General features: G+C 41.2%; 1 protein-coding gene across 3 annotated transcripts in view; it reads left to right on the top strand.

The window, feature by feature from the left end:
• LOC118776264 (neuronal-specific septin-3-like) overlaps positions 1-22,215 on the top strand; it is a 73,967-nt gene extending 51,752 nt beyond the window's left edge. For 2 of the 3 annotated variants that reach the window (XM_036526482.1, XM_036526473.1), the window contains exons 3-10: positions 6,145-6,273; positions 12,563-12,644; positions 12,768-12,905; positions 14,577-14,694; positions 15,771-15,866; positions 16,345-16,441; positions 19,712-19,763; positions 20,765-22,212. In XM_036526482.1, coding sequence (XP_036382375.1) covers positions 6,145-6,273; positions 12,563-12,644; positions 12,768-12,905; positions 14,577-14,694; positions 15,771-15,866; positions 16,345-16,441; positions 19,712-19,763; positions 20,765-20,924 — 872 coding nt within the window. In that variant the 3' untranslated portion in view covers positions 20,925-22,212. Of the gene's footprint in view, positions 1-6,144; positions 6,274-12,562; positions 12,645-12,767; positions 12,906-14,576; positions 14,695-15,770; positions 15,867-16,344; positions 16,442-19,711; positions 19,764-20,764 lie in introns of all 3 variants that reach the window. The other variant, XM_036526464.1, reaches the window with a different exon arrangement.
• Positions 22,216-22,583: the final 368 nt, after the last annotated feature.

The raw sequence follows: 22,583 nt of genomic DNA, 5'->3' as shown, positions 1-22,583 counted from the left end.
CTTTTTCTTTCTTTCTTTTTGTATTCCATCTGATTTTCTGTACGTAACTCCTCATACAGCTTTTCAGCCACACTTATGAAACTTGGCCAATACCTTCAGTTATTCTGGGATTGCATTGTTTGTGTTTTTTGTGTCAATATCTAAACTATTTTTGAGATAGTTATGATTTTACATTAAATTGACTAACATGGATAGCGTATGCAGATCTGAACATTCTAACACATGTAGCTGATGTTACAGTAGACCTACTACAGCAACCACAGATATAAACCATCTCTCGAGCAAAGTTTGTAACCACTAGCTACTACCATGCTAGGCTTTTATAAGCCAGCTTCAAATTTGTCCTCAAACTTTCCTTTCCATTTAGTTTTGAAGTCTTTTCCCGATACATTATCTTGTGATGAATTGTACCTTGTATGTTAGCAATTGTACTGTAGCTCTGCATTCACTGTGAGTAATCAAAGATCAACCAATTTTTGTGCGTGATCCATTTTGAAATATTTTGCGCTGACCCTACCCCAGATATAGCAGAAATCCATGTACTAAAGCAGTAGAAATGTGGTGAAAGTGCTGTCCTTTTCAAAGGATTTTTGACCACTCTATGTACGGAAATGAAACCCTATTTCTATAACACCTTCATCAATCATCAGACATTTTCACAAGATCACTTCTCCTGAGCAACAGGGAACTCATTAAAAATATTACACACTCTCTCTTTCATACACACACACACACGCGCGCACATACACACATTATCTTTTCTATCTCTCTTAAGGCAAGAATTCCAAGCCCTCTGGCGGGCTGTACCATGTCTGTGGAATATGTCCCCCTGAGGCATTTCTGATGGCTGTGACAAAATGTGTCACAGTTATCTTCAGCAGGTGAGATCCAATGTCTGTGATAAGTCAGGATCCTCAAAGCAGGGTCATTTAGGAGAAAGGATGAATGCTCCACCCTCTCATAATCTTCCATATGCAGCATACTGACCCCATCAAGGTGATCACCCAACACATGCCTGTATTCTTGTTTTATGCAAATCTTGCTTGCTTTTTTGTAACAATACCTTACATATGTATGGTGAGTATGTTAATGTGGTTTTCTCTAGTGCATTACAACTCATTGCCCTTTGACCCAGAGGTTATCTGTGAGTGACAAAAAATTCAATGAACACAAAAAGGCTCCCATGGGTGAGTCCCTACAGTTTTCTCCCTGGCTGTCAGCACCTTCTGGTCATGGAATAAATGGTGGTTAACAAAGGTACTGAAAGCAAAGAGGAGGGGCCAGTGTCAGGCCATATTTGTACGTTCCATTTGCATTGAGCTCAGGTCAGAACAAAAAGTTCCTATGCTTTGTGGAGGCCACAGAACCAGTTGAAGAACAGGTAAAATATATTTTATGAGTCAATAATGCATTACTTGAAAAACATGATGGTGTGTAATTTATAGCATGAGATTTCCTGGAAAATGTGTCACACCAATTTGACTAAGGAGAACCACATAGGATTTACTGTGTATGGCATGTTGAGACACTTGATCGGATAAGTTGAAGTTTGTGCTTCTCTATAAAACTCACAAACAGCTCAGTCTGCATAATTCCCTCTCCACACAGGTCCAAATTGCACTGCACGCAACTTCTGCGAGTTGCTTGTTTCCCTCTGAATGGCTGCAGACCTTTAGTCAAACTAATAATCTTATGCTCATGTGGCTGCATGATAGAATGTCAACAGTGATTTAATTTCCCCAATACATTTTTTTCATATTATTGAACATTTACTTCACCTTCACTAGACATAGAGAAGAAGAAGAAATGTGGCAGAAGTAAGTAAGTATATGTTTCAACATGAAAAAAAGAAAAGGACACTATCTGTTGAGCAGTGGGACCATGAAGACCTCTGCTTGGTAGTTGCACATGCTTCTAGACCAGTCTAAAGCAATTGTGGGTAAACAAAAAGGAATCAGTCACTTGTTTGAACTGGTTCTGTTATGAAATAGCGGAAGAGGATTTACCTTTTATGTACATCCAAAGTCAGGCCATCTTCATCATCGGAGTTACCTCACCACATTTGCAGAAACACCAGTGAAATGACATAAGGGCTTTGAAAATTACGGTGTCTGGCAAGAGCTATGTGAAGTAAGTGGTTATCATGGGGTCTGTGCATCGTACATCGTTTAACCTGATGGATAAAAAGCAGATGTTCAGCTCAATGTGTTCGCCTCTCATCTCTGTGGAACATCAGTATATTACTCATTAGGTGCTTGAGTATTACTTCACTCCTTTTGATTTTGATTGGGGCACTTTGCCTGTTTCCATACTGAGAGACATGCTGTTTGAGAGCTCCGTAGGTGCAGTTAGTATAAGTGAATCAGCAGGTAGTGCCATATGAGTCACTCTTTTTCATCAAGTTTGCCCTTCTTGTGTGTTTTTTTCTTTTCTTCTGCAGACAGACACTGCTGTGTATTGTTGTACAAAGTGAATGTCAGTCAGAGAGTGTAAATGGTGACAACTGTATTGTTCAGATGAGTCATTCATTCAAAGATATTCAAGGATTCTTTCATGTATTTATTTATTTCCATAAGTGGTGTAATTGCTTGGGGATAGTGTGTACATATGTACAAGTGCTATGCCAGAAACCTTTGCAAGGTGTTACACAAGCCTTGTCCTGGAAGTCCAGGGTCTTTAGGCTTTTAGGTAACCAGCAGCTAACTGACACTCTGGTAACTCAGTTTAAGTACAGTGCTCAGCAGCACAAGCCCAGTTCCTTAACCACTCATTATGCCATGCTGCTACACAGGGTGTGACACTGACTTAAAGCCCTCATGCTGCATGGCAGCAGAAGGAGATCTGTTCAGACAGGATAGGGGTATTTCCTGATTACACCAGATACACACACAGGATGGACTGTGAGAGTCAGAGGAGAGGGAAGAAACTGACATAGTGGCTTCTGCAGTGTGGGAATATAGGAAGCTGAGTGCTGTCGACAGGAAGTGGATAGCGTCCTGGACCTGTCAGAGTCTGCGCCAGCACGTGGTGTGCACACACGCACACACACACACACACACACACACACACACACACCACCACCGTTCAGGAGTATTAAAGCGGCCCAGCTCAGACTGGGAGGGCAGGACCTTTACGTGGCTTCCTGCCCCAAGCCGCTGTGTCTCTTCCCCTTCTCTGCAGGTGACTCAGCTCCTCAGTGTCTTAAAGTGTGAGTGGAAATGATCATAATAACCCCCAAATCAAAGCCTGATGGTTAAATGTGTTCCACTCCTGTGTGAAATACAAGAATCACTTCCTTAAGAGATTTAAAGGAGGACTCCAGGCAATAATTAAAATTGGATGTGTTTTATTATATGTATCAGGTACTTACAGGCAGTTTTCTTCTTTATCAATTCCCTAATTTCTACTAGAGCAACAAATAAAAGGATTCAAGTGGCGTTTGAAATACACTTCATTAAATGTTTCCTATCAGGCTTTTTATGTTTTATTTTAGCTTTCATGTGGTTTGGTGAGTCAAGAGCTTAGCAAAGGAGATCAGAGAGAGGTTTAAATACAGTCATGTGGAACTGAGTACTTCCATGACTCAAAACATTGAACACCTGAAATGTGCTTTAGCCTCCAACCAGAATATTTCTCTTTGTCAGTCTTATTGCAACACACTGTCTGCCCTGTGAGTTTTCCCATAGGTGCATATCTAAAAACAAACATGCCAGTGTCTGATTAACATCCTGTCCGGTGTAAAAAATGCTGTACATATGCAGCACGTGGTATGGTGACATTAGCCTTATTCATTAAGCCTTATGCCAGCAAAGCTGTGATCACACCATGTGTTGTCCTGACTGATATGTCACTCCCAGCTGATCACAGCGTCACGATCTGGATTCATTTATGTTTTGTGGTCCTCTGGTGTTTGCCCTTATTTGTATGAATATCAAAAGCTCTGTGAGGCTCAGTCAGGTGTTAGAGTTGAACAGAGTGGAACTACCACCGCAGACAGAAGCGCTATCTCATTTTTTACAGTGCTGTGTGTGTGTGCGCCATAAATTGTACATTGCCAGCTTCCTGTGAAGTGTAAGTGTTACCATAAATCCGTCAGCACTCCAGTCAAGGTGGCCGCCAATCTGGTGGAGTAGACAGGAACGGTTCTGCGCAGTCCGTCTTTGTCATCTTCAGTGTGGATGAGGGTCCAATCATTTTGTCCAACGACAGCTCCCTCAGGCAACCGCGTTTCTCCACGGTGATAAACTGACTGCAGTGACAGCTGATGTATGGGTTCTCCCCGCTGAAAAGGTGCCATTCATTCATATCTCTGAAACTGCTTTGCTTTGCGATAACTGATGGATTTGAGACTTGCCGTTGTCAGGCCAGGAAAAATGACAGGAATTGGAGTGTGTATTTTTTCTGAGCACTGGCTTTTGACAGTTGAGATGCTATATGAGAGTTCTTCGTATTTATGTATTAAATTTGTGGAAAGCACAAGTATGATTATATAGACCTGACTACATTCAGTTTTTAGGTGAAAAAGTTTCCCTGTCTCACTTGAAGTCATCCTTTTCTTCTGTTTATTGTTTTGAAAAGGAGTGAAATATCCCATTCCAACCTCTGCATGTCTCATTAGCCAAAGACTGACCGTGTGGAATGTTGTCTTCTTTTTTTGGCCTTCCTCCAGACTTTCGTGCATCAGACAGCCCATATCTTTCCTTAAAAAAAAAAACAGTAATAGAGGGCTCCTTGCCTTTTTCTGAACCTGCCTGATTACATCACAAACCATTTGTAAAACTGGGTGCTTCTGCAGCTCATCTTCTTTCATAACTGTCCAGAGACACCCTTTTGTTTCCATCCTGCAATAGTGGGCCTCACTTTGTTGTGTTGCTGCCATTGTCTGTGTGAATCGGCTTGCTTTATGTCTTCATCAGAACTAGATGGGTTTATCAATGACTGTCATATTGCAGACTAGGCTCTAGGTATTTGTCAATGCAGGTGCCGCTTGTACTGTCTGTCTGAATAAACCCCATGACATTGAATGAAAGTGTGTCTGCTGGTGAAAGGAAACTAGGAGAATTGAAGGAGAAGGGTCAGGCATTTCACCATTATTGTGAATGCAAAAACTAGAATGGAAAGTTGTATATGGCCCCTGGATGTGCTAGTGCAGGGTACAAGAACAGAAACCTTCATTTCCATATGCTGTCTCTGAGAAATATGATTATATTATGCACTCACAGACCAACAACACCTAAATTGTAAATTATTACGCTATGAGCGGGAGGTTTGGGCTAAACTTACATCCCTGACATATTCTAACTATAGATTGTGTTAAACTGAGATGGTTAACTACAAAGGACTCCACTCAGTTGTGAGTGCTGATAAATAAAAAAGATTAACATTTACAGAAATATTTAAAACAAAACATTTAAACAAAGGTCTCAGTTTTCATCCAACAAAAAAGACTTTGTCACATAACCAGTTCTATACTTTTTTGTTTCTGCTGCTGGCTGGCTGACAAGTGTGTGACTGCTGCAGGTAGTTAGATACTGGCTATGGTTAAAAGGGGAATGGGAAGGAAAAAAAACGTACCTCTCACAGCCAAGGCACAGGCAGTTTGGGCACACAGTCACAAGGCTTTGGCTGTGTTTTACTGTTTGATAATGTTGTGATAACATGGCAAAAAGCACCATGAAATGTCTTGAAATGCTTGTATTGGAGTACTGGATTTTCTAGGTTAAGGGTTAAGGGTTTGCTATGATAACAAAGGTTATTAAAGATGTAAATTGCATTGCCAACCTTTCATCCATACAAAATAATCATAACTCATGAAAAATATCTGTTGCTGAAACTGCTGCATTTTGACTTATAACAATAACAACAGTTGTGAGAGCTGGAAAACACATGTACTCTTATGTAAGCCTGGTTTTGGCTGTCTTATCCAGTTACATTAAAGTAATGAAATAGACACATGGTGGCAATCAGTCCTTGGAGAAAGGAGATCTGAATGGAAGACTTTGGTCTTTCCAGTGTCATATTCTTGTAAACACTGTGTTTTTCCTTTTGAATGCATGACAATTATGTGGAGTGGTATTTCCAAACATTTTGCTTCCCTTTAAAGGAGTCATTACAGACCTTCAACACCACTGTCCTCTGTTACAGGTCAGAGTGGTCTCGGCAAGTCAACCCTGGTGAACACATTATTCAAGTCCAAAGTGAGCCGGAAGTCTTGCACACCTAATTATGAGGAGAAGATCCCCAAAACTGTGAACCTGCAGTCTATCAGCCATGGTAAGCTATGCAGAACTGTGCTGCTTCCTCCTATGTAACTCTCACCACTCCATTTTCCCACAATATGAATATCACAGACACATCGATCTCTTATGTCTGCATCTGGTGCTTGATGCCAAAAGCCAAAACTAGTCATGATCATGTATGTTATTAGCAGAAACCTATTTTCAGCTTGACAAATGTCATACATGCGTGTAGCATGCATGCATATTTCACAGAAGCGAATTACCTTGCTCACCGGTGCAGTGCCACAGATCCAGGAATCGACCTTAGAACTGTGTGGTTACGAGTCAGTTTCTTAACCTCTGCCCATGGTTTCTTTCAAGTGTTATTTAATGATTGTTGAATGACTGAAATGACCATGGAAATTATGTAAGGGAATAAATAAAAGTCATAAAAATGACTTGTAGGAGTACTGCTTTCCAGCACATGGGAGGGTGGTGGATCAGAAGTGAAGAATCCCACTGCTCTGAATACCAGTTCCACAGCTATCATGTTGTGTTTCAGTACGAGGGAAGACAATGGCACACACAGGCCTGTTTGCTCCTGCTCACAGATAGGGATCCGACAGATACCCCCTCCCCATCTCTCTGTATGGTGAGATGTGCGGTGAGATTCACTTTGACAGATCACAGAGAAAGTCTTATCACTGATGGCCACCTCTGCAGACAGCTCTGACTGAGTGATCATGGGCAAAAATACTTGCCAGATACCCAAAAATCAGGGAGATGATCAAATGGCACATCTTATCAGTTTGCTTGGCTCTTGGCTTGCTGGAGTAATGTCAACAGGAAGCAGAGGTCTGTGGTCAAAGCCATGAAATCCTTTATCTTGTTTTGTCCTGGATTCTGGGACTTGTCATGTCATTTATATAAAATGTCCTGTAGGCCCAAGTAATCCCTTTTGTAAAACAAGCTACACAGACAAATTATTCCTGACACCATCATGACCTTTTGTCATGTGCCTTCTACTGGTCAAAGAGGGCTATGAACATTCTGTGCCTGATTGAGACATATTGCAGAGGTGAGAGTAGTCATGCAGTAGTTAATGGCCTTTTCTACACTGATAGTGTAGTACTACACTGGTTTGTAGTTTACAGTTTCAAGCAGTTATCACAGAGGTAGGGCCACGTTGCACTTTTTGAGGAGCTTCAGCCTTAAAATCATCAATGCTTTGTTGACAGTGTTTGAAAGTGAGGCCTTATGTTATAGTCAGTGCAGACTTGCAAAGCCCCCACATATACAGATAAAGAGCTTTCCTTTTCTATTTTGATTCCTGAGGTACTGCCATGCTCAATTGGATAGAGGCATGAAGGTAGTCACCTTAGCTGTGTTCGGTCTTGGGATTTTCTCAGAGAAGGTCACCATACTATTATTGTTATTTTACATTAATCTGTCAGGAGGAATTATGAATTATTTTTAGCCCTGTAAAAAATTCTTTGAAACTGAAACCCAGGAAAAGTGTTCGTTTGGACATAGCAAGCACTCACTAAATACACTTTGTCTTTGCAAGACTGATAAAAATGTCCCTCCCTACACTCCTGCTGATATTGTGCTTGAATTGACATTTGTTCTTTGTTGTGTATATAATTTGTTTGTTGTAATCCCACTATTCACAGTATGAAAATTCAAAGCCAATATTTATTCTGGAGAAGTAAAAGTCAAGATGGGGATAAACAAGGTCTAAAATAATTCAAAGCAATAGAAGCCATTTTATTCTGTGGTAACTATGTGGTTTGCAGACAACAGTGCTTTTTGGTGAAGTTGTCTTAGTTTGATTATGCAGAGTTGTTTTTATGCTCATGCCTGGTTTACTGTGACAGAATGGAATGCCATAGGTAACATAAGCCAATCGTGTAATTTGCACGTCATGCAGTGTTTCATAGAAAACTTGCTGTGCGGCCAGAGTCTGGGGCGGCCTGATCCAGCCTCAGGGGTACACACAGAACATGAGGCGCCCTTGGGGTGGAGCCTTACGGCTGTAGAGCTCAGGAGAGCTGTTGGGACTTGATGTCAAGTCAGGCCTTGTCAAGTTAAAGTTAAAGGCGGCTCGTTGCACAAATCAACAAATGTCTCACTCATTTTCAGGAGTAAACTGATAGCAGAGAGTAATTAATCTTTTAGCAGGGCCCCGCATGAAAGGCGGCAGGCCCAAACATGGGATTTCAACATGCCCTAAGACTCAGTAACAGGAGCGTGATATACAGGTTGGCAAATATACTAGTGTAAAGCAACAGTGTGAGTTCTTTGGTCTAGGACTCAAAACACCCCCCCCCCCCCCCCCCCCCCCTTCTGAGTGTTGCTCCGTCATCCAGGAGGATATCAATGTGTCGTGGTGCTGGGACACACTCACTTACATTGACACGTGCCTAGTGAAAGCTGCGTTCAAACATAGCTGGAGACAAAGCCACAATTCAGTGTGTTACATTACATTATGCTGTTGTTTTGCTGGACAGTACTGTAGTCATGCCTCACTCAACCAGACAACAACAAATTTTTAGTCCTTGATGGGTGGTGAATCAAAGTTTATACAGTACCTTGCTTTATAAAATTTCGGCAATGATATATTTCACTGACAGACTAGACATGGAAGACAGATGTCATCATTTGTACACTGTTGTAAGGTTTACGAATGATCACTTGTAACATGAAAGGTTTAAGTCTGCTTTACAGAAAACACATTGTTACATTCCAGCATTTGTACAGTATTGCAGCTGGCCAGATGCTATACATGACCACAAAGATCACTTCAGGAATGTAGGACTGTAAATCATACCAATCAAGCCTCAGCTTAAACACTTATAAATTCCTTCATAAAAATTCATCCATGAAAACAAAATAAAATTTTATTTATTGATTGTTCTTCTTGTTTCTTCATGAAACTGGCTAGGTTTAATGGATCTTTTCTAACCCAACTACAGTTTGCCAGACTGAGGATGCAGTCAAGTCCTGGGTCTTAGTCTTTGTTCACTGACTTCTGTCAACAGCCTGCCCTATGTAATGGCGTGGCCTGCTCCCTGAGCACAATAATTATTAGAACTCTGGAGTCAGAGGTTCAGAAGACAGGAACAGATGAACGACAGGGGAGACAACTCATACAGAGTTCACTGTATGTAACGCGACACCAGCTAGGTGTGGCCTTTCTCTGTGCATTCCATGAGTGCCGCACAGGTATTAAGATAAATCCTATCCTCATCCCGCCCTGGCTGAGCCGTCAGAACAAATCTGTGATGCTACTGGGCCCTCCAAGTCCTGCTGGGAGAAAACCTGGAAAAGCAGCAGCGAGAAGACTGGAAGCCTGAATTTCCGGCAATACTCTGAAGTCCATCTGCCCAAGTTATAAGTGTAGATATACCTAACTGCAATGCTTATGTCCAGATTCCAAAAGAGGAGAAATCTGAATATTCGCATCGGCTCATGTCCTCTTGGAAATTCCTGTTATGCTCTACTTCCTCACCCCCTAAGTTAAAATGATGAACGCAGCAGGAGTTACATCTACTTTCACAATGTCTAATCCAAACTAAGTCGGAAATGAATTAACACCTTACTTATATGCAGTAGTAGACTTGCAGAGTCCTCAGTCCAAAAGCCTGTGCATTACTTTTTCCTGCTCTGAATGGTACTTGTAATAAAACTGACAGCAACTGCAGCTTTTGTGTAAAACCTGTTGAGACAGTTACGTTGATCCTGCTGGAGCCAGCACTGTTTCTTGATTTTGAGACAGGAATGAATTATATGACTGAAGGTTCACAGGACTTTTCTCATTATACTGCACACAATTGCTCTGTCGTAAATAACTTGGTTCTGGAAGATAGTGGGGTTATTGGGGACAGGGTTTGGTCCTTTGGGTGTGAAATGGGTTTCACAATTTTATATGGCATAGGAAAAAATATAAATAGGGGGCAGTGTCATCATCCTTGGAGATTCTCTGTCACAGTGAAGGACAATTTCATGGGCACATTTCTGTCAAACCATGAAAAAAGACCCCACTTCCATCGTGATTTATGTCTGTTTCCCTTAAACTTGTGAGGAATGACCTTACGAGGGAGGAACATAAACCAGGATGACTTGTAACTGTATTTCATTTGCATCATTCACATAAATGCTTAAAAAAAATACAGATCATGTTGAATTTATCTTGCTAAACGAAATCATTTCTATTCCTGTTGATAGATAATGCATTTACCAGGGTATAATAAGATCAAGTAAAGAAATATTCTCTGTGTAAAATGTGCATTATCTGTCTGCGTGATGCATTTATTTTAAATCATGAAAACAGTTTGATCCTTGCATTTGACCTGAGATTGGAGTTGTGCTTTGTAACTCTGTGCTTTGAAAGAAAGCCATCTCTATACCTGTTAGCTTTGACATGATTTATAATGGAAAGGGCTATTATATTTAGGATTTTGGGTTATTGCCATATGGATTTTTTTTAAAAGTTGTCATAGTGGGCATATTCAAAGAACACTGAATATTTGACGATTTAATTTGTGTAGTATCTTTCCCACTTTTACTTTTTAATGAATTAGCTGATAAAATGTCTTCATGTAGATGGTTTTTTTGAAGATTAGAGTGGTTGTCTGTGTGCAGTCACAACTTTAGTAGACTGCCAGGGTAAAAATAGCTAGAAACCATTTTCATCTTTCAGCTGGTGTAACAGGAAGTGACTCACCTCGCAACCACAGGTGTATTTGTATAAATGAATTTAGAACATTTCCGGCAATCAAAATGCATTGCAAAAACAAATCTTGCAGCGCAATACTTTCACAAACACACTACTTTTAAATAGCTCTTACTTTCTGTTATTGTGGTGATATACTGTAAGGAACATAAGTGCAGTAGTTCAGAGAATGAGGGTATTTAAATATATATGTTGTATATTACCAGTTCTCAATCAACTTGGTACTGTAGATAGGTCTTCAAATCAACAAATCAGCTTCTGCTCTTTGTGTAAAACCCGAGCCTTTGTTCCCAGTTTGTTTTGTGATATAGTCATGAGGTCCCCTTGGCACACAGGTGTCTTACTCTGTCCCCTGCTTGTAACTCTCCCTGGCAGCGTGCTTAAGAAACCGTCCCTTCCATCAATCCATGCAGGTCTGCTCATCTGGAGCACAGAGCAGCTCGAGCAGAGAGAGACAGATTAACCAGGCTGCATGGCTGAACACCTACAGAGGATAAAGGCTCCAGCAGCCTCAGAATCCCTTCAAAGTACTGTACAGTAAATTACCCCCCGGAACAAGAGAGCGTTACACAACGCAGGCTTATTTTAGGGTCGGAAAAAGAGCTTGTGAAAAAAGGGAAGAAACAGCCTTAAGCTCAGGCAAGCTGAATGCTTCCTCTCTTTTAGTTCTGTCTGAACGAAGAACAAAAACTGCTGGCAGCCAGTCTGATGTTTGAGTAGCTGAATTTTAACAGTTTCAAAAGGCTTTTCAAAGTGGAAACTCATCCTGGTGGCCAGAGTAAATGCACAGTTCTGCAATCTTACGCTAGTTCACGTTTGATCCTCTGTCCACTAGCATTTCTCTAGATGGGGTTATGAATTTGCACTTACTGCATTCCTTATCCAGCTTCTCCATTTTCCCAACCAGATCACATGTACAACACGGACTGTCAGCTCTAACTGCACACAGGACACTAAGAGGTTTTATGTTGCGTGACTGAAATCACGACGCACAGCCGTCTGACTGCACCACAGTCCAGGCTGTAAAGTCTGACACCCCTTTGACCCTCTAATTGATTAGTTCTTGAGATCAGTCGTAAATCTGTGGCTTTGACAGAGCCAGCTTGGAAAAAGCACTCAGGGAGTTGGGGCTAACAAGGACTGCATCTTTTATTAATGCTGCCAATGATAACTGGTTTTAGGATTGCAGAATTATTTTAGGTGTGCAGGATGATTTTGAAACATGGAGGATTTTGTACTGAGAGACAGACACGTTTAATGTTTTTATGTTAGCACTAAAGGATCAGAATAGATGGGTATTCCTTCAGATTCACCTGTGCTGCAAGGGAGATGTGCTCTGACAGAGCTACAGAGATTGATCTCTCCTCAGTGTGTTTACGTACATTCATCAGAGGTTAATAAACATTATTTAAACAGCTGTAAAAGCAACCAATGAGGATGACCCCAGGCTGTGAGAATGTAATGCACATGCATAAAGTGATACTGCTGAACCTGGCTTATCCAGTCTGCCCCCTAGTGGAGAGTCCACTGCAAGAATGAAGAGAAATTTACATCAGACCAGTTTAAAATAAATGTTAATGCACAATTCCTCTGTCCAATCTTTTAACAGTCATTGAGGAGAAAGGGGTGAAAATGAAGTTAACTGTGATCGACACCCCAGGTTTCGGAGACCAGATTAACAATGAGAACTGGTAAGTAGGGCAAAAAAAATCTTGATGCGGTCAAGTAGTTATAACTGATTTTTCATTAAAGTCATGTGTGCATGTGTGATGCCAGCAAAGCAGCCCCTGCAGAGTCTGTTTTTTTCCTCTTAGCTGGGAGCCCATAGTGAAATACATCAATGAGCAGTATGAGAAGTACCTGAAGGAAGAGCTCAATATCAACAGGAAGAGGAGGATCCCAGACACCCGTGTCCACTGCTGTGTCTACTTCCTACCCCCTACTGGACACTGGTATGTACCGTCCCACGTGCTGTGTGTACAAGTTCCCTGTGACGTAATGCAGTTAAATGTGGGAAAACCCTGGACTTTGTGATTCAGATGTGATAAATTATGTGTAATGGAACAATCAACTCTGGAAATAACTGTCTTGTGTCACACCTGCTGGGGTCTACACCAGTCCGCTACTCTAAAACCACAGAATGCAGCAATGCTGTAGAGCCACTTCAAAGCCGTTTCTACAAGTGTAAGGTTGAAGGTCAGACATGGACATGGGGGGTGAAAAGTGCATGGAACTGTTGACACTCATTTGGTTTTCTGGCGTTGGATGGGTTTGAAATGCCTCTCAAAACGACTGTTGACCTCCTTTTTTCAGCAGGCAAGGGAAGGTCATATAGTTGAAGTGCAGGTCAGAGTCAGAGAGGAGCTGTATTCTTCTAGCTTTTCAGGCTTAGGAAAGTAGCGCACCTTCAGTTTTGCAGGTGTAAGAAACAACTACAGCATCTTGCAGCGTTCCTGTTTCATCTCATAGGCTCCCCTTTTAAAAACATATCAGATCTGTTTAGAACAGCTATGTTTTTATCACAAATTGTGTCGTAATTCATTTATAGGTGGAGGAACTAATATATGTATATCAAGACCTGCTGGATTTGCCTTCTAAGCTGTGCAGTTTTGCTAAAGAGAAAAACCATTTTTCATTAAATATGCTTCCTTACTATGTATTATAGGTACAGTATGATCTCCACACCAGAAGCAATAACAGTGAAATTGATTAATTACAATGTATAACTTACGATAAGAGGATCAACAAGATATGGAGGTAAATGAAGTCAGGCATGAGGTAGCCAGGGTTGAGGGAACACAGAGAATAAGACAAAGCAATAAGTTATGATCAAGACAGCAATAAAATCTGATGAGTTAGACCATGGAGACCTCAGGCCATCGATGTGCTAAATTTTTAGTTTATTACAGCACAGAGGCACAGCTCATCTGAATACTGAGAATACTATAACTATTAGTGAGTTTCCTGCAGTGTGTAGATCTCGATCCATCATACTGTCACTACCAGCAAAGTACAAACACTGTCCAGAGATATTTTCTTCAATCATATTAATACGAAGTAGGAATATGCACATCCCATTTTCTGAGGTGCTGGAGAAGTGCAGAAGGACATATACCAAAGAAGAAAACGTCCGAGCCACACATGTGGCTCAAGGCTAAGGAGCAAGTGCATGGTGGTCAGATTGAATCTAGCCCTAGCCTTTACATCTCAAGACTGGAAGACAAACCTGTTATAGCAAACACCTCCTCACTCCTGCTGAAAAATATAGAGGATAAATTTAAACATAGAGGACACATTTGTGAATGTCAGAGGGCTCTGTTCAGAAAACCTGCCCCCTGATGATTGGTGCTGTAGGCTTTTAAAGTCAGTCCCCACTAAGCAGGTGACTGGCAAAGTAATGAAGATGACAGTGCACTAGATACTGAACAGCATCCTACGAAGGGATGTGTACATCTGCAGCAGACTGCTTCATCATGTAGTTACAAAGCATCTTTTAATCCTTGCTAAACAACACGTTCCCTCAGGCTCAGAAAATGTGTTCATAGATGTGTCTGCTGCCTGTTTGGATAGGTATGATGCCACGTTGTCTTTGTGTTGTGATTGCTCATCCTGCTCTCTCAAAGGTTACGCCCCTTAGATGTGGAGTTCATGAACAGGCTGGGTAAGATCGTGAGCATCGTGCCTGTCATTGCCAAAGCGGACACACTCACCTTGGAGGAGAGACTGGAGTTTAAACAGAGGGTGAGCAGTCGGGGGCGATGAAGGGTTTGACATATGCCAGTGTTGAATTTCCACAATTTTGGATTGTCCAAGAAAACTTCATATGTAGATGGTGAAGCCAAAAATCATAATGCTCTTTTTCAAGAAATGTGTTCTCATACCAGAGATGTGACCCCCCCCCCCAGATTGTGCAGTCTTCTCCTCTTATGGAATTAATCCCTTATTAAAAGTGATTGCTTGCTGTCACTAAACTATTTCCAAATTCCACAAGTTAAATAATCTAGAAAGTGAGGGCTAAAGTGCCAGAGGGGAGGGGAGGGGACAGAAAACATGAAAAGTTTTAAATCTTCTGCCAAAGAAGGCGCTTGAAAGGGGTCTGTGTGATTTGCTCCTACTGAATGACCAAAGCTCTCTTAACCTTTGACTTCCTCCTCTAAGCACTAAATACCACGAGTAGGCAATTATAACATTACAAATGCTGTCTGTGTATGACCGCTGCAAGAGAGGGCTGAAGGAAAACACCAAACCCGGCCAAGCTTTTCTTAAACGTCAAAACCAAGCGTAGCCACTGACCAGCAAGCACCTTTTGTAACGGGGAAATATGCATTCCCACCTTTATCTGTGTAAGGCAACCAGAAGCCTAGGTCTCCTTCAGATGGAGGATAATTGAGATGATGTAATCATTTCATTAGTTTTCTTTTCATAATCGGGCCCCCTCTCAGCTGTAGGATTCCTACTTTGCGTGGGAGTAAGGTGCATAAAAGCTTAACAGCATATTAAATATGAAACACCCATCAGTCTTATTCACTCCAGCAAAATATCTTCCTACGCAAGTTCTTAGGAGAACAGAAGTCTGCTTCCACCATTTGCATCACTAAAGGAGCAGAATGTACTGCAAAACTAATTCTAATGTATTGAATTGCCATCTTAAAACCCTGCTTTATCACTAAAGAATTCATGGAGCTCTGTTGCATCAATGCAGATATGTAGATTTGAACTGAGGTAAAATTCACAGACTCAGATTAATGGAGCAGTCCTATGTAAACTGAACGTGAGAGAACAAAACTAAGCGTGTCAAACTTGCTGTGTCACTGCAGATCCGACAGGACCTCCAGGTCAATGGAATCAGAGTGTACCCCCAGAAAGAGTATGATGAAGATGCTGAGGACAGGATACTGAATGACAAAATCAGGGTAACAATGGATGCCAATCAACTAACATGGAGGTTAAAGCTTGAACGGAATGGGTGGTGATGTTTACCACCATTATTAGTCAGTAAACATTATATACTCCTTATTAAGGAGATGTTTTAGCATAGGAAATTTACCTAATCTAATTGACTTGTTGACTGGTATTACCAGGCGCTTAGCTGGCACACTCAAGAAATGTCACTCACTTTTTATTTTCATTTCCCATTCTGTCCATTATCACAGCTGAGTATTTACTAAGCAATTCAAGTTAATAACCTCCCTCTAGGGTAAGAACAGCACCCTAACATTCAGCCTGATTACAAGGCTCGGCACCTTAAACACCATGCCACACTGCCGCCTCATCATTGTTTATAGTGATTAATATAAATATATTCATTACATCTCTGTGGATGGCAAAGGTGTATTTTCCTGGAATACATTTTGAAAGTGTACCCTGAGGTCTTATGTGTGTGACTTGCAGGAAAAGATCCCCTTTGCCGTGGTGGGTACAGACAAAGAACACCAGGTAAATGGAAACAAGGTCCTGGGCAGGAAAACTAAATGGGGCATCATTGAAGGTAAGTGTCTCAGAGGAATGAACTGAATGAATCCTCTACCGTGTCTGTGTATCATAGATTGTGGAAGTGCTAGATTGGCATTTGTGTTTTGTTTGTGATCTCAGACATCTGACTAAATGGGTAGATGGTAATTTTCCACAGTTTAACTATCACGCTGCAGTCGTATCTCATTCGAATGGCTCTCTGAGTTCTGAATGTTCTGTGAAAGAGGATTCTGCTTTAACTTCAGCCTAGTTGTGCTTGGTCTTTAACATTGAGCAAAAAGTTTTTACAAGTATTGATCAAAGTAAAAGACAAAGTGCCAGAACTGGATTTTTTGTTCCCCCTCAGCATCAGCCTTTCCTATAGTTTACTGTTGTCTGTTTCCTTGGATATAGCTATTATCCCCATACGAAATCAAGGATCACATAAAAGCAGGTGTTTCTACTTCACCAATGATATGGAAAACAAATAAACAGTGTGGTGACTGTATGCTGTGAGCTTTTCCGCTTGATTGGACAGAGGAGTGGCCTCCTAGTAGGATCTGTTTCTATCATGTAGCACAGAATTCTGAGATACTCTGCATTGAACTTTAATTGGTTCTCCAGACTCCATATTGAGCGACTCTTGACCAAAACTGCTTCTGGGAAAGTCACCTTGGACCCCCTGTTTAATGTTGTATGATATGAAGTGGTTGCTGGCTATCCTATCAGCAACCTACAGCACAGATCAGTGGTGTTTACACAAGAAGGAGCCGGACCTGCCAGTGGAGCCCCCCATTTAAACAAAGGCCACCAGGGCCCACTTTAAGAAGCCAATGAATCATCAGTGGTCATGCAGAATGCTTCAGGCACGCTGCACGCAACATAAACATTGATATATTCTTTTATGATAACCCATTTCCACCGGGCTGCCCGCGTAGAGCGACAGGCCGAGTTTGTTTGTTAACCCAGTTTCCAGCCTCGTCCTTAGTGTGATCTGTGGGGGATGTTGATCCTCCAATGTCAACAGGGCTGAGAGATGTTCCTTTGCGAGGGGCCGATGACAAATCGCCCTTCCCACAGAGGGGATGGATGCGTGGCAGGCTCCCAGAGGAGCCACGAGAGCATGGCGCAGTGCAGCGTCAGGTTTCAGGGGAGCGTGAGGTCACAGAGTTACCATCACATAGATGGCCTAAGCCACACTCTGCCCCGCAGTTGCCACTCAGCTGGTCTGATCTGCGCAGCTGCCTGGCCCATGTTCTCCGCAAGAACAACAGGCTCCCTGCCCCTGAAAGTAACACAGCCAAACCCCACCTCCTGTCTCCTCTAATCAAGGTCCGCGCCACGTTGTCAACGAAAACCCAGATGTTAGCTAAGAGTGGGAGGGTCAGCTGCAAGGTGAAGGTGATGTCAATCAGCATCTTTGCTGGGGAGGTCCCAGAACAAATTACCCCAGCCTCATAAACAGAGTGACATAGCAGCCCTCTGACTCAGAGACCCTCTGGAGTCACAGCGTGGAGGAGAGGAGAAAGTTTTCCTGGCTCTATAGGATGCAGCTGTTTGGAGCCTCTCTGCCAACTGCAGTCTGAAGTAGAAATGGGATTAAAACAGCAGTTCACACCATCAAGTCAGGCACAGATTGAAAAGCAACTGACGCCAACATATGTGCTGTTAAATCTTTACCAGTAAAGTATTGTACTGTAATATGCATTTGCATTCTTGCACATTTCAATGATCTCATACTTGTTTCACTTCATTATTCAGCCATCTTGGTTTAAGAAAACAGAAGATCAGACCTAAAAAATACATGTTCTCATCCATGCTGAACAAAGTATTTTGTTTAGGTTTTTGTGGATTTATCTGAGTAACTCACATCTTATATACTCATAATGTCATGTCATTGCTTCATTTATAGCTTCAAGGCATATATACATGTACTCAATTCGACCTGAATTGATTTGATGATTAATGTTTTTTCTTTTTGTTTTGTTAAATTAAGTGCAGCAAATCCATATGTAATTTATAAACTAATCCTTGTTAAAAACTCAAGCTCCCTTAGATTGTACACTGTCATTAAAATTAAGAGATCGCATCATTTTTTTTTCACCTTGCAGCTTTAATGGTTGTTCAAGTGGCTGCTCAAGTAAGATTACACCACGGTCAAGTGACACTGACTGAAGAGCACTCCAAGATAAATAGAAAATATTGTGTGTTTTCCCACCCTTTTCACATTTGAACTATGAGAACCCACCTAGTGTATGACAGCAGATGCTATTTGCAGGTGAAAGGATTTGATTAAACCTTTCATTCAGCATGACAGTTAAAACCTCCAAAAACGTGCAATGGAGGAGAACTGCAATCAGGGCAGCACCACTGCCTGACTGTTAAAGCCCTGCGAGGGTGGAAAAGTGTTTCCCAGCCTAACTTGTTCAGAAAAAAAAAAAAGAGTGAGGTCTATTTTAAACAACCTTATTCATACCACATCCAGAAGAGAATATTCGTGAGGAGAGCGTTATGTAATGTTTGACTTCCACTGCCATCTAGTGGTCAGGTAGTTTATGGCTGTAGTTGTTCATAGTTTGTTTTTTTCCAGCTGGAAATCGTCTTCTAGTTATGTCTATATTTGCCATTGACTATGTTTACATGCACACAATAATGCGATTATTGTCATGACTGCCATTTCATGTCTCTGTAAAAAGGCATTTGCCGAAAACTCCTGTTTACACGTAAATAATGGATAATGCGATTAAACAGTGGAAAAAGGAGGGGCGAGAGGTTTTTTGCGCTAGAGCAGCCTTGCAAGTAGCCCTGCTACTTTCATTTTAGCTATAGCCGTAAAAACCATGCTACATAATTATTACCCGTTCGTCTTTACAGCAGGCCAACTGATTTAGCAAACGCGTTTGCTTTCGCCATTCACTTTCTTTCATAACCATAGTTTACTGGCTGGCCAGCATCAGCGTCAGTGTTGACTGTAACGTTCAGACATGCGCAGCTTTAATGCAAATCGATAAGCGCGATTTTAATGTTTACATGTCACAACGACCTTACAGTAATGCGCAGAAGATCACATCTTACTCCGAGTTTTTTTTCCCACTAAGAGCTAAATCGCATTAAAGTAATCAGAGTGTTTACGTGATTTTTGCCTAACTCGAAGTATTGCCTTAAGAGCATTAAAAACGAATTATTAACGTGCTTGTAAACGTCGCCATTGTATAACGGCTGTGTGGTTATTTCTTGTTATTAACAAACACTGCATAAGGCAAAACTATGATAAAATATTAATCTTAAATTATCTTTACTTTCACAGTTGAGAATGTTGCACATTGTGAGTTTGCCAACTTGAGAGATCTACTCATCAGGTGAGTACACTGTGGACTGCTATTGTTGTCACTTCACTTATTTGCTGTCCATATAATTGATATTTCAATATTGCCCTTGCCTCAAACAAAACCACTCAGAAACCTAAATGGTGCCATCACAATATGGTTTCGCAGAAGACACAGAAGTTTTTAGCCTGTATATTAAATTGTATATGACATGTTACACATACATTGCACATTTTTAATGTAAAAGGTGCAGTTCATCTTTAATGCAGACATAACTCTGGTTGGCACATGTTCTCGGCTGCTTTACTGCTGCCCACAAAAGGCATACTTCCTGTGGTGACAGCAGCGGCAGAGACAGGCAGGCACTGGGGCCTCTAAGTACCCTGGGGAGCTGTTAGTGAATGACAAGGGCTGCTTCACAGTGCACCTTTGTGCTCTGTGATATCTGACATGGAGGTGTAGAGAGGCTAATGACAGGCCTTCTCGGTTCACTTAAGGTGATGCCTCCACCTTTCAGTGACCTCAAAGAAAGGACAGGCATGTTCACCCCAATTCACAAGGCAGTCACAAGTTCTAGATCTGCTGATAGAAGCTGTTGAACAGTTGGAATTCACTGAATTCCATAATCCAATCAGTTTGGGCATTGAGGACAGCCACAGTAAAAGGGCACACCATCTTTTTTTAATTTGTATGACTTGGAAGCTCTCAGAAAGTGTGTGATCATCAGAACAGATTAGAGCCATGATATAATGCTAACTACTCAAAAGATCACGGAAAGTACATCAAATTGTTATTCAATCATTACATTTTTTGAAGAAGTACCCCTTAAATGACCCCAACAGTACTTGATAATAATTGCTGTGAAATTGCCAAAGATTAGATTTCCACTGGTACAGCAAATATATTCCAGTGAATGTGCAGTTCACATTCAATGGAATATAGTTTCCTAGAGCTCTGTTGTTCAGGAACACAACGTGGTTAACAAAGTGTGTTATTTGGACATTCAAGACAATTGCACTTCCTGTTTCCTCCAGGTCCCACTTGCAAGACCTAAAGGACGTTACACACAACATCCATTATGAGACCTACAGAGTCCGGAGGCTAAATGAAAGCAACTTAAACGGATTAGGACTTTCATCTTTGACCCCAGTGAATGGGACCATGGAAAAGAATGAAACAGAGAGTCACCTCTGAAAGAGGAGGGACCAAATGGAGGATAAACCCTGATTTTTGAGTTGTGCTTTTTGTCTCGTTCCGTCGATTCATCCTCTTCATGACTGCCATATGAAGGCTATTCTGCTTACAAACACAAATGATTTAAGTCAGAAAGTGTTAGCATGTTGGATCGCACAATGCAAAGTCTTGTAGGCATGATTGTAAAGGAAAGTGTCTCTTTCCTTAGTATATATGAGTATGCATATGTATGTACGTGTGGATCCTGCAAGGGCTAATGTGGCCTGGGAAGAACAGCAGCCAGAACAGAAGTGAATGCTGATCCTGCAAGGGGAAATAAAATTGATTGCTGCATAGCTTTGTGCCCATGTAGACAGTGTATCATACATACAGTAGCTTCTTCTCTTAGCCTATGGGACTCCCCACATGCTTACTGTATGTTGTCTAGATTCAGAGCACCTATTGATTTGTAACCAGTAAAAATACTGTTACTCACACAGGGGAATGGGTTTTAACATGGTTTCTAATCTATTTACCACCTGTTTTTAGACTGAATGAATAATGTGACATACTTCTTCCAGCTGTCTCTTTAACCTGGAGAGGTATGTAAATGTTGAGGATGTTTATTGGAAAACATGGTCATTTTGTTGCTTACTTTTTTGTACAATTTCTATATCCATCGCAGCATTTCAAATTCCAGCATTCCCCATTAATGCTTTAACACTGTAAAGTGTTCCAGAGTGGCTTTGGATACAATATAAAATTGATTCATGACCTTTTATTTGTTTGCCCTTTTATACAGCGTATATTATGTTTGTCAGTGTTAAGATCAATGTCAGATATGTATGATTTCATATAAGGAGTTAAAATTCTGGGTATCTATTTTCCTGACCTGACTCATTTTGCATTATTGTGCATCAAATCATAGAAATGGTAACATTTGGCAATCCCAACAGAAACTACCCATAGGATGACTGAAGGTTTTTGACTTCTGGATGAACTTTGTCAGGCTACAAGGCCAATGTTGTAATTGCTGGTTTACCTGGTACCTGGTAGATGATTTGGCTAGTTAGGGGTTTTGTAGTCATTATCTGCCCTAACTCTTCAGGACAAGCATACAGTATCTGTTGGTCTTTGTAAAATGATGCTGCGAGAACCTAATGATCATCACCACAGTTTACTTATTAGTTATTGTACAGACTTTTTTGTTATTTCATTTTGTATTACTGCCTGTGTTTTGTATTGTACTAACAGCTTAAATGTGATTTTTGTTTCTTGATGTTTAACAACAAAACGCATATAAAACACAATCAGTTTGTGATTAAATATTAAAGTCACCTGTAAATACAACACGATGCTCCATTGCTGACTTGCCTTGCATTCCCAACACTTGGGTGGCATGCTGTGTTTGTTTGAGGAGGAAATGCGTTTTCACTGAGCTGCAAGTCAGGTTCATAAGATGGGTGGTCCTTCTGTTGTGAGTGTCGGACCCTCAACAAAGTCATGTTAGTGTCAAGCCCCAGGTGGCAAATAGCTGTGGTAATGTGCACATGGCACATTTGCGTGACATCCTGCTTGACACCAAAAATATATCAATACCCTTAAAATGCTATCAGTGCCTCTACTGTCATTACAGATGCACAGCAAACAAGATGAGAAAAATGGAGCACAAAATAGCAC

The sequence above is a fragment of the Megalops cyprinoides genome, chromosome 1 (assembly GCF_013368585.1).
Source record: "Megalops cyprinoides isolate fMegCyp1 chromosome 1, fMegCyp1.pri, whole genome shotgun sequence".
In the NCBI taxonomy this organism is placed as follows: domain Eukaryota; kingdom Metazoa; phylum Chordata; class Actinopteri; order Elopiformes; family Megalopidae; genus Megalops; species Megalops cyprinoides.
Note: the sequence above shows the minus strand (reverse complement) of the source record. Positions and strands in the feature narration are given on the sequence as shown.